General features: G+C 45.6%; 1 protein-coding gene across 1 annotated transcript in view; it reads left to right on the plus strand.

Moving 5' to 3' along the window:
* Positions 1–12,152, plus strand: part of KAZN (kazrin, periplakin interacting protein) — a 1,120,978-nt gene that overhangs the window by 1,103,134 nt on the left and 5,692 nt on the right. Inside the window, exon 16 of the mRNA XM_038746129.1 lies at positions 10,687–10,801. Within this exon, the coding sequence (XP_038602057.1) occupies positions 10,687–10,801 (115 nt within the window). The remainder of the gene's footprint in view (positions 1–10,686; positions 10,802–12,152) is intronic.

Raw genomic sequence — 12,152 nt, forward strand, 5'->3', positions numbered from 1 at the left:
AGTTTGTGAGCCCATGCAGTTCAGGAACTGTGTCCATTCATAGCATATAGCAAGTGTTCAATAAATAAAATAATTATAAAGGTCCGAATGTATATTTGAACACAGGTGGGAGTAATGTGAACTAAAACCACCTATATGCTGGGAGAGGTAGGAAACATTGCTGGTTCATAATATTAGGAATGAGGTGCTGGTCTCTATGGAAACCACCTTGTTATCTGAGATGGAATAGATCTTCAGTATCCAATCTTGCTTCTAAATAAATTTTCCTTGATGCTTTATCAGCAGTGTCAACTTCCTTTCACTCTCTTTGTCTCCCGGGTGTAGGCAAGCGCCTGCCACCTGTTCCTAATGCAGCAAAGCTTCATTAAACTCCTGTTCAACCCCACTTTCATGTTTCCGGAACACCAGATATCTCCTTTACATATGATACCTGACCCCATCCATTCTGATCTTACAGTCCGTTATATCACCCACCCAGATTTCATTTTCCAGGGGATCTCTTTGCTTAATCAACACTTCTGCTTTTGCCTGGGACCCTAAGAGAAGAACCAAAGCTCCCTCATCAGAGCTTGACACAGCAACAAATACTCCCTGCAAGGCATATGTTCATAGTTCCATCTCCATTTATAAAGAGCTTGCCTTGCAGCAGGGGAATCAAGAGGTCAGTAATAATAATAATAATTGTTGTATTTGTTAAACACTTACTATGTGTCAGGCACTATATATATGGGGACACCATCCCTGTCCCACAAAGGGCTCCCCATCTCAATCCCCATTTTATGGATGAGGTAACTGAGGCTCAGAGAAGTTAAGTGACTTGCTCAAGTTCACATAGCAGACAAGTGGCAGAGCTGGGATTAAAACCCAGGTCCTTCTGACTCCTAAGTCCTTACTCTATCTACGAGGCCATGGTGCTTCCTTCAGCATCATGCTATTCTATAGAGAAATCGCCAAACTCTAGTCAACCCCAACAGTGTTGATTGATTGGTTCAGTACCCGAGGAACCTGAATTTTTCTCCTCGCCCTTCCCCTCACTTCCCATTTTTTCATCCAGAAATGCAGAATTTCAAACTCCATAGCATAGGACAAAACAGTTCATCATCATCAATCGTATTTATTGAGCGCTTACTATGTGCAGAGCACTGTACTAAGCGCTTGGGAAGTACAAATTGGCAACATATAGAGACAGTCCCTACCCAGCAGTGGGCTCACAGTCTAAAAGGGGGAGACAGAGAACAAAACCAAACATACTAACAAAATAAAATAAATAGAATAGATATGTATGTACAAATAAATAAATAAATAGAGTAATAAATATGTACAAACATATATACATATATACAGGTGCTGTGGGGAAGGGAAGGAGGTAAGATGGGGGGGATGGAGAGGGGGACGAGGGGGAGAGGAAGGAAGGGGCTCAGTCTGGGAAGGCCTCCTGGAGGAGGTGAGCTCTCAGTAGGGCCTTGAAGGGAGGAAGAGAGCTAGCTTGGCGGATGGGCAGAGGGAGGGCATTCCAGGCCCGGGGGATGACGTGGGCCGGGGGTTGATGGCGGGACAGGCGAGAGCGAGGTATGGTGAGAAGATTAGCAGTGGAGGAGCGGAGGGTGCGGGCTGGACTGTAGAAGGAGAGAAGAGAGGTGAGGTAGGAGGGGGCGAGGTGATGGAGAGCCTTGAAGCCCAGGGTGAGGAGTTTCCCCATGATCCAACTAGGAGAATCTGTCCCTGAGAGTATTTTCCAGCATTCCTTGAGAAGGTCAACCAAGTCTGTAGTGGAGAATCAAGTTTGAGATTTTCAGAATACACAATCTTGAAGATCTGGTTTCCATAACAACCCTTTCACCTGACCCTTACATCCATAAGGGATCTTTTTTATGATCAGGGCTGCTGTTATTTTGGATGGCTTAAAACCGCATATATACCAGGGCAGTGATAATGACCATGTAATGTTGGCTTCCAGACATTTATACCTTTAAAATCCCTACTGCCCTGTTATATCTGAGCAATTTTCCTGGTTTAATGGGAAACCACAGTGTCTTAATTGACTCACCTGCCATAGAGTGTGAAAAAAAAATCTGAACTCCCTCACCCGGAATAGCCAGTGCCCTATTACTGGTCTTAATTAATTAGCTGCTAAAAACCAGTTTGTGAGACAATTAATTGGCCCTCACCATCACAAAGAAATCCACGTTTGAACTCTCAGTTCGTAAAGTTGCAACAAAACCATAGCTATGGAACAGATGGATCTTTAGGCAGCTGGAAAGATGCTGGAAGGTCAGGTTCATCTAATTAGCCAGCTCCTGGACAGTACAGAGCAGTGCCTCACGTCTGCCTCCAGAGCTGAGCTGGACTTCAAACAAGCCAAGTTACCCAGAGGCCCTCAGAAATGGGTAGCTCTTTTCACGGAACAGCTTTTGAGGACACTGGGTTCACTGCGGACTGTGCCCTCAGCCAGCATGGCCAACTCTGCCACTGTACTTTCATCTGGAGAAGAAGTGGAAAGAGCAGAAACCCGGAGCAGTGAGGAAGGTTAGCGGGTATTACAGAGAGGGCAAGGTGAGTGACGGGTAGAGAACAAGTGGGTAAGGTCTACGGATTGGATAATAGGAAGCTTTGATGACCAGAAGTGCTGTTCAAGAGCCTCATTCCACATTTACAGTCCTCTAGACAGTAACTTTGTTGTGGGCAGGGAACGGTCTACCAACTCTGTTATATTGTACTCTCCTAAGCTCTTACTTTGGTGCTCTGCACACAGTAAACACTCAATAAATACCACTGATTTTTACCTTGGACTCCCCGAACTCAAGTCATTCATTAATTCATTCAATCGTATTTATTGAGCGCTTACTGTGTGCAGAGCACTGTACTAAGTGCTTGGGAAGTACAAGTTGGCAACATATAGAGACGGTCCCTACCTAACAGTGGGCTCACAGTCTAGAAGGGGGAAACAGAGAACAAAACAAAACATATTAACAAAATAAAATGAATAGAATAAACATGTACAAATAAAGTAAATAGAGTAATAAATACATACAAACATATATACATATATACAGGTGCTGTGGGGAGGGGAAGGAGGTAAGGCAGTGGGGATGGGGAGGGAGAAGATGGGGAGAGGAAGGAGGGGGCTCAATCTGGGAAGGCCTCCTGGAGGAGGTGAGCTCTCAATAGGGCCTTGAAGGGCGGAAGAGAGCTAGCTTGGCGGATGTGCGGAGGGAGGGCATTCCAGGCCAGGGGGATGACATGGGCCGGGGATCGATGGCGGGACAGGTGAGAATGAGACATGGTGAGGAGATTAGCGGCAGAGGAGCGGAGGGTGTGGGCTGGGCTGTAGAAGGAGAGAAGGGAGGTGAGGTAGGAGGGGGAGAGGTGATGGAGAGCCTTGAAGCCCAGGGTAAGGAGTTTTTGCCTGATGTGTAGGTTGATTGGTAGCCACTGGAGATTTTTGAGGAGCAGAGTAACATGCCCAGAGCATTTCTGGACAAAGACAACCCGGGCAGCAGCGTGAAGTATGGATTGAAGTGGGGAGAGACAGGAGGATGGGAGATCGGAGAGGAGGCTGATACAGCAATCCAGACGGGATAGGATGAGAGCTTGAATGAGCAGGGTAGCGGTTTGGATGGAGAGGAAAGGGCGGATCTCGGCAATGTTGCGGAGGTGAGACCGGCAGGTTTTGGTGATGGCTTGGATGTGAGGGGTGAACAAGAGAGCAGAGTTGAGGATGACACCAACGTTGCAGGCTTGTGAGATGGGAAGGATGGTAGTGCCGTCAACAGTGATGGGAAAGTCAGGCAGAGGGCAGGGTTTGGGAGGGAAGACAAGGAGTTCAGTCTTGGACATTCTGAGTTTTAGGTGGTGGGCAGACATCCAGATGGAGATGTCCTGAAGGCAGGAGGAGATGTGAGCCTGGAGGGAGGGAGAGAGAGCAGGGGCAGAGATGTAGATTTGGGTGTCATCAGCGTAGAGATGATAGTTGAAGCCGTGGGAGTGAATGAGATCACCAAGGGAGGGAGTGTAGATTGAGAACAGAAGGGGACCAAGAACTGAACCTTGAGGAACCCCTACAGTAAGGGGATGGGAGGGGGAGGAGGAGCCTGCAAAAGAGACTGAGAATGAATGACCAGAGAGATAAGAGGAGAACCAGGAGAGGACGGAGTCTGTGAAGCTAAGGTTGGATAGTGTGTTGAGGAGAAGGGGGTGGTCCACAGTGTCAAAGGCAGCTGAGAGGTCGAGGAGGATTAGGATAGAGTATGAGCTGTTGGATTTGGCAAGCAGGAGGTCACTGGTGACCTTTGAGAGGGTAGTTTCCATGGAATGTAGGGGATGGAAGCCAGATTGGAGGGGGTCGAGGAGACAGTTGGCATTGAGGAATTTGAGGCAGTGCATGTAGACGACTCATTCAAGGAGCTTGGAAAGGAATGGTAGGAGGGAGATAGGGTGATAACTAGGAGGTGAGGTGGGGTCAAGAGAGGGTTTTTTTTAGGATGGGAGAGACGTGGGCATGTTTGAAGGCAGAGGGGAAGGAACCAGTGGAGAGTGAGTGGTTGAAGATGGAAGTTAAGGAGGGGAGAAGGGACAGAGCAAGAGATTCTGCAGCCTAGGCGGCATAGATGTTCTGTTTGGGGGAATTACACTGTAGAAACCATCTTGGACAAGGAATGTGCCTGGACCTTCAGGAGCCAAGAGACTGGAATCCTATATCCTAATCAATTAGTTCATCAATGGCATTTATTGAGCATTTCCTGAGTGCAAACCTCTGTATTTAGCTCTTAGGAGAGTACAATACAATACAGTTGGTAAATATGATTCCTGATCTCTAGGAGCTTAAGCAACATGGTGTAATGGACAGAGCACGTGCCTGGGAGTCAGAAGGTCATGGGTTCTAATCCCGGCTCTGCCACTTTTCTGCTGTGTGACCTTGGGCAAGTCATTTCATTTCTCTGCGCCTCAGTTACCTCATCTGTAAAATGGGGATTGAGACTGGGAGCCCCAAATGGGACAGGGACTGTGTCCACCCAATTTGCTTGTATCCACCCCAGTGCTTAGTACAGTGCCTGGCACAAAGTAAGCACTTAACAAATACCACAATTAATATTCTTATTATTATTATTATCCCACTTGCCCAGTACTACCTGGGCAGCGAAAGACTTATCTTTTACTGCAGGAGCCTGGCACCAGCTAAAGCTGATCTTTGGGCCATTTAGAAAACTGGAAAATGGCTTTATAATGTTCCAAACAAAGTTGCCATCATTAGAGAAGTGGTGTGGCTTAGTGGATACACCATGCTTATTGGAAAGCCGCATGGCAAAGTGGATAGAGCCCAGGCCTCAGAGTCAGAAGGTTGTGAGCTCTAATCCCAGCTCTTCCACTTGTCTGCTGTGTGACCTTGGGCAAATCACTTCACTTCTCTGAGCCTTAGTTTCCTCATCTGTAAAATAGGGATTGAGACTGTTACCCCCATGTGGGACAGAGGCTGTGTCCAACCTGCTTTGCTTGTATCCACCCCAGTGCTTAGTACAGTGCCTGGCCCACAGTAAGCACTTAACAAATGCCAGGATTATTATTATTAGTGGAAAGAGCGGGGGCCTGGGAGTCAGTACCTGGGTTTTAATCCTGACTCTACCACTTGTCTGCTGCGGTACCTGGGGCAAGTCATTTAATTTCTCCATGCCTCAGTTCCTTCAGCTGCAAAATGGGAATTTGATACCTTTTCTCCCTCCCACTGAGATTGTGAAGCCCATGTGGGACCCGAATATCTTATCTACCCCAGTGCTTAATGCAGTGCTTGGCACATAGTGAGCACTTAACAAATACCACAGTTATTTGCAGCTCCCTGGGCCCAGAGGGAGTTCCACTGAGCTGATACGGACTTCCTCTCTGAATGTTTAGGTTTTTATTCTTGCCATCGACTGATTTGGTTGTTTATTCAGAGCTGGTGAACTGTGGAATTGTGGAAATTTTCCCCAAGCCTTTGTCTTCTCCTTTAGATTGTGAGTTCCTGGAGACCAAGGACACATCTTTGCCTGCTTGGTGTCTTCCACAGTCTTAGAACTGCACCTTGCACTTAGTAGAGGCAAAGATGCCTGTTCAATCAATCAGTGGTATTTATTGAGTGCCTATAATGTGCAGAGTGCTATGCTAAGTGCGTAATTAAGGGTGGACAAAGCGAGTGACTAATAATAATCATTGTGGTAATAATAATAATGGTATTTATTAAGCTCTTACCATGTGTTCTAAATGCTGGGGTAAATACAAGCTAATCAGGTTGGACACAGTCCCTGCCCCACATGGGGCTCACAGTCTTAATCCCCATTTTACAGATGAAGTAACTGAGGCACAGAAAAATGAAGTGACTTTCCCAAGGTCACACAGCAGAGAAGTGGCAGATCCGGGATTAGAACCCATGACCTTCTGACTCCCAGGAGTGTGTTCTATCCACTAGGTGTTAAGCTTTTACTGTGTGCCAGTCACTATACTAAGTGCTGGGGTACATACAAGATAACGGGGTTGGACACAGACCCTGTCCCACATAGGGCCCAGAGTCTGAAGCTGAAGCTGCATGGCCTAGTGGACAAAGCAAAATTACAAAATTGTTGCAAAATTGGGATTAGACCCTAGATAATCTGACTTCAGAGAAGCAGCATGGCTCAGTAGAAAGAGCACAGGCATGGGAGTCAGGGGATGTGAGTTCTAATCCTGGTTCTGCCACTTGCCCGCTGTGTGATCTTCGGCAAGCTACTTAACTTCCCTGTGCCTTAGTTACCTCATCTGTAAAATGGGGATGAAGACTGTGAGCCCTACGTGGGACAGCCTGATTACCTTGTATCTACCCCAGCGCTTGGTAGTGCTTGGCACATAGTAAGCACTTAACAAATACCATAGTTATTATTATTACTGTTCTAGTTGCATGTGCTCTTTTCACTAGAGCATGCTGCCCCCTTATGCTTTGCCATTTTCCTACCTGTAATGTATTTTAATGGTTATCTCCCTCTCTAGACTGTAAGTCCCTTAAAGGCACCTCATGTCACCCAGAATTATTGTACTGTACTCTCTCAAGTGCTTAGAGCAGTGTTCTGAAGACAGTAAGTTCCAATAATTGATTGATCAATTGCATCTCAAGAGGGAGTGTTGGTCCAGTGGATCATCCCAGATATTCGTATGTGTCAAGGGTACCTGCAATGCAATGGCAAAGGCCCCGAAAAGCGTGGAGAGGATGAAATGTTCTACCATTTCAATTTTTTGATAGTAGCAACAAAACAAAGAGAGTGTGAAGACACAGCCAGGCTGGCTGCCTGCGCAGATGCCTTGGTTGGTTTCTCCACCCAAGACAGATGGAGCTGATGGCAAACAGTGTGTTTTTGTTTACCAGGAAGAAAAGAGAACAGAGCCAATTTAGGAGCCCTTTGGCTTAGAATTTTTGGTACCGGACTGATAATTAGCTATGTCAGCCACAGGGGACTTGGTTTCCAAGGTTCACTATAAAGAACTACTCTAAATGGAGATGTGATTTCTTGCCTGAAGACTGAGAAGATTGAGCCACCAAGCCAAGCCCAGGGGTTTGACACTCTAAAAGAGAAACATGGCATAATGGTAAGCATTCAGGCCTGGGAGCTCAAAGGAAATGGGTTCTAATTGCAGCTCTGCCCCTTGCCTGCTTTGTGACCTAGGGCAAGTCACTTACCTTTGCTGGAACCAAGTCCTTCCCTTCTCTGCCTGGATCCTTGGCCACAATCTCTCTCACAAACAGTATCTATCTATCTATCTATCTATCTATCTATCTATCTATCTATCTATCTATCTATACATATATATACACATAAACTCAGAGCTTAATTTCTCCATCAGCAGTGTCTCCTTTGAATATGAAGGACAACTAGAGAAGCAGACAGTGGATAGAGTACGGGCCTGAGAGTCAGAAGGTTATGGGATTTAATCCTGGCTCCTCCACTTGTTTACTCTGTGACCTTGGGCAAGTCACTTCACTTCTCTGTCCCTCAGTTACCTCATCTGTAAAATGAGGATTAAGACTGTGAGCGCAATGTGGGACAGGGACTGTGTCCAACCTGATTTGCTTGTATTTCCCTCCAGTGCTTAGTACAGTGTCTGACACATAGTAAACGCTTAACAAATACCACAGTTATTATTATTATTATCTTTCATATTCAAAGAAGACATTGCTGATGGAGAAATTCAACTCTGAGTGTGTATGTGCATGTAAAGTCACTTAACTTTGCTGTGCCTTGGTTTAAAATGGGGATTAAATCCTGCTTCCTCTTACCTAGCTCCCAACCCATGTGGGGCTCACAGTCTGTGTCCAATTTGATTATCTTCTATCTACCCTGGCACTTAGTTCACTGCATGGAACATACTTATTTAACAATAACAGTAATGATAGACTGTGAGCCCACTGTTGGGTAGGGACCGTCTCTATATGTTGCCAACTTGTACTTCCCAAGCGCTTAGTACAGTGCTCTGCACACAGTAAGAGCTCAATAAATAAAATTGATTGATTGATAATAAAAATATTGTGGAAATGACAGCAGGGCTCAACTGTTTGGTAAAGAAGAGTTGGGGGCAGTCTTAGGATAAGGTCTCAGGTTCAAATCCCGATTCCATCCTTAGCTCTTGGAAGTTGGTCAGTGCTAAATGTTAGGAGCACCTGAAGAGAGGGCTGATCCCCTCAGATCAGAGAAGCACCATAATTCATCTTAGTGGCAAATCAAGTTTCTGATATCATCTTTCTCATCTGAAAGCCTGCTGGAATGGCAATACTTTTCTACATCCCTTGCCATGCCGCCACTGCTCACTCTGGAACCAAGTCCTTCCTTCTTCTCCTGGATCCTTGGCTGCAATCTCTCTCACAAACAGTATCTATCAATCTAGCTAGCTATATATATATATATATATACACACACACAAACACACTCAGAGCTTAATTTCTCCATCAGCAGTGCCTCCTTTGAATACGAAGGACAACTAGAGAAGCAGATAGTGCATAGAGTATGGGCCCGGGAGTCAGAAGGTCATGGGATTTAATCCCGGTTCCTCCACTTGTTTACTGCATGACCTTGGGCAAGTCACTTCACTTCTCTGTTCCTCAGTTACCTCATCTGTAAAATGGGGATTAAGACTGTCTCAGTGTGGGACAGGGAATGTGTCCAACCCGATTTGCTTGTTTTCCCCTCCAGTGCTTAGTACAGTACCTGACTCATAGTAAGCGCTTAACAAATACCACAATTATTATTATTATTATTAACTATATAGATATAGTTGTCTTTCATATTCAAATAATAATAATAATAATGATAGCATTTATTAAGCACTTACTATGTGCAAAGCATTGTTCTAAGTTCTGGGGAGGTTACAAGTTGATGAGGTTGTCCCATGGAGGGCTCACAGTCTTAATCCCCATTTTCCAGATGAGGGAACTGAGGCCCAGAGAAGTTAAGTGACTTGCCCACAAAGAAGACACTGCTAATGGAGAAATTCAACTCTGAGTGTGTGTGTGTGCATGTGGGGGGCGGGGAGGGGGCAGGGGTGCAGTGGCTGAAAAGGCCACCCACACCCACACCCACAGGTGCACTTGTGTGCACGTACACACACACACACACACACACACACACACACACACACACACACACACACACACACACACACACACACACACACACACACACACACACACACACACACACACACACACACACACACACACACACACACACCCTCCCCCCCACCCAGGGTTAGACAAACTCAATCCACCAAACAGGAGAAATTCCCCTGGCACAAGCTTCTGAGCCGTGCTTTCAGGAGTATGGCTAAAATTAGAACTGGCCAGAGAAGCTGTTGCTGAAAATGCCCAAGGGCTCAGTGAGGTAGTCCAACCAAACAGTCATCCCACTTCAAAGGGAATAGTTATTGAGATGCTTGGGGAAGAGCTGCTTGTTCAAATGTGATGCCTTTTCAGTAGAAGATGCAACTGGATTTGCTCTTGGACCCAGGTTCTTACTCCCACAACAATCCACAGCCCATCAGAAATAGACATCCAGAGTCACAGGAGAGTGAATATACCACATTTTATCTCCTCCCCAGTCCTGCAAAATTGCATGGACATAACTGTTAACTTTCTTGACTTCCAGTCAAGGGTTAGTCTCTAATTGAGTTATAATAAAATAACCCCACTTCCAGTCTTAACTATTCATCCTATGACTTAGTCTGTCCTGTGTCAAAGCTGACAATTACTCTCCCCACCTTTCAAAGTCTTATTGAAGGCACATCTCCACCAAGAGGCTTCCCCTAGCCTTCATTTCCTCTTTTCCCACTCCCTTCTGTGTCACCCTGATTTGAGCACTTTATTCACTGCCCCCTACACCAAGCCCCGCAGCACTTATGTACATATCCATAATTGATTTATCTATATTAATGTCTGTCTTCCCTCTAGACTGTGAGCTCATTGTGGGCAGGGAATGCATCTGCCAACTCTGTTGTATTCTCCCAAGTGCTTAGTACAGGGCTCTGCATACAGTAAGCGCTCAACAAATATGATTGATTCATTAGCAAATCTAGACACTCCATTTTATTTCAAGGGGACCTACCAACGTTTTGGAAATATGTGTGTTGTTTGTGGTAGGCTTTAGATTCCTCGGAGTTAGGTGGGTGATAGCATTTCTTCCCTTTGTTTGCTTTCAGTCCTGCAGGCATCCGGGAGGCAGAGAGATTTGGAACCCCTCTGGGGAGAGCTTCCAGCATCACACGGCAAGGCAAGGAGGAGAATAACAGCAGCTTAAAGTACAAAGCTGGTCGGGTAAGGCTGTTTGCATTCTGGCATCCTGGACAGACGGCTGTTGCAAACCCCTTTTGGGCGTCAAACTGACATGTTTGCACAATAATTCCTACACTCCTTTCTCAGGATCACGGTCCCAAACCCTGCTTTGGGCTTACTCCATTACCATAATGGATTCCAAGAGTAGAAATGGAAAATGGGAGCATTTTGAGTCAAGAATCCTAATGACTGGAGAACTCTGTCCAGGCCAATTCAGAGTTGGCCAGAATTGGTGATTTAATTATCTCGGCCTATATTGCATCTCCCTTCTGTTGAAAACCTTTCTGATCCTCCTATTTTGAATTACTGCCTCAAGGTAATGAACCAAGTGCATTCAAAAGGGATACTCTATGCACCTGTTAAAAGTTGGGTACAGACCTTGAGGACCTGCTGGGGCTATGGCATCAGTAGTTAAGGTTTCTAACCAAATGAAGGCATCTTGCAAGGTGGACAAGCCCAGTGGAACCACTGAAAATAGCTGGCTAATCAGGTCAGTGAAGACCACCTATTGGTCTCTGGTACTGTGGCCCAGCATCGGCACTACGCTATGGTTACTTTGGTCATAAATGGATTTTATCTGTGAAATTCTTACATAAATTTTTAAAGTGTCACACCCTTGCCCACCTACTCCCCCACTGCATTCACCACCCCCAGTGGGAATATGGTGGGCAGGGCAAGAGAATGTGAGTGGCACTGCAAAAAGCACTAGCTCTACAATCAAATCCTCCCCACAGATTCTCAACCCCAAAGTCTCTGTGGCTAGACCAAGGTCATCCATCATTTGCAACAATAGACTCCATGACTTAATAATAATAATAATAACAATGGCATTTATTAGTGCTTACTATGTGCAAAGCACTGTTCTAAGTGCTGGGGAGGTTACAAGGTGATCAGATTGTCCCACGAGGGGCTCACAGTCTTAATCCCCATTTTACAGATGAGGTAACTGAGGCCCAGAGAAGTTAAGTGACTTGCCCAAAGTCACACAGCTGACATTTGGCGGAGCCAGGATTTGAACCCATGACCTCTGACTCCAAAGCTCGTGCTCTTTCCACTGAGCCGATTTCACATCACCACTTGCATTATATGGTGTAGAAATGATATCAGGTCCAGGGCGGCTCATACTTTTATTTGCAGCCACCTGGCAGATCACTAGGGTTAATTATGCCACAATACATAATCAAAAATATGACAAAATATTACAAAGACTTCAATTCATAGACTCCCTCCATTCCCAAATAATAAAGCAGATGACGACGGAGTCTCCTGTTGGGAACAGTGCATGATCCTGGGCCGCAAAATCAATCAGTGGTATTGATTGAGTATTTGCTAT

The sequence above is a fragment of the Tachyglossus aculeatus genome, chromosome 5 (assembly GCF_015852505.1).
Source record: "Tachyglossus aculeatus isolate mTacAcu1 chromosome 5, mTacAcu1.pri, whole genome shotgun sequence".
NCBI lineage: Eukaryota > Metazoa > Chordata > Mammalia > Monotremata > Tachyglossidae > Tachyglossus > Tachyglossus aculeatus.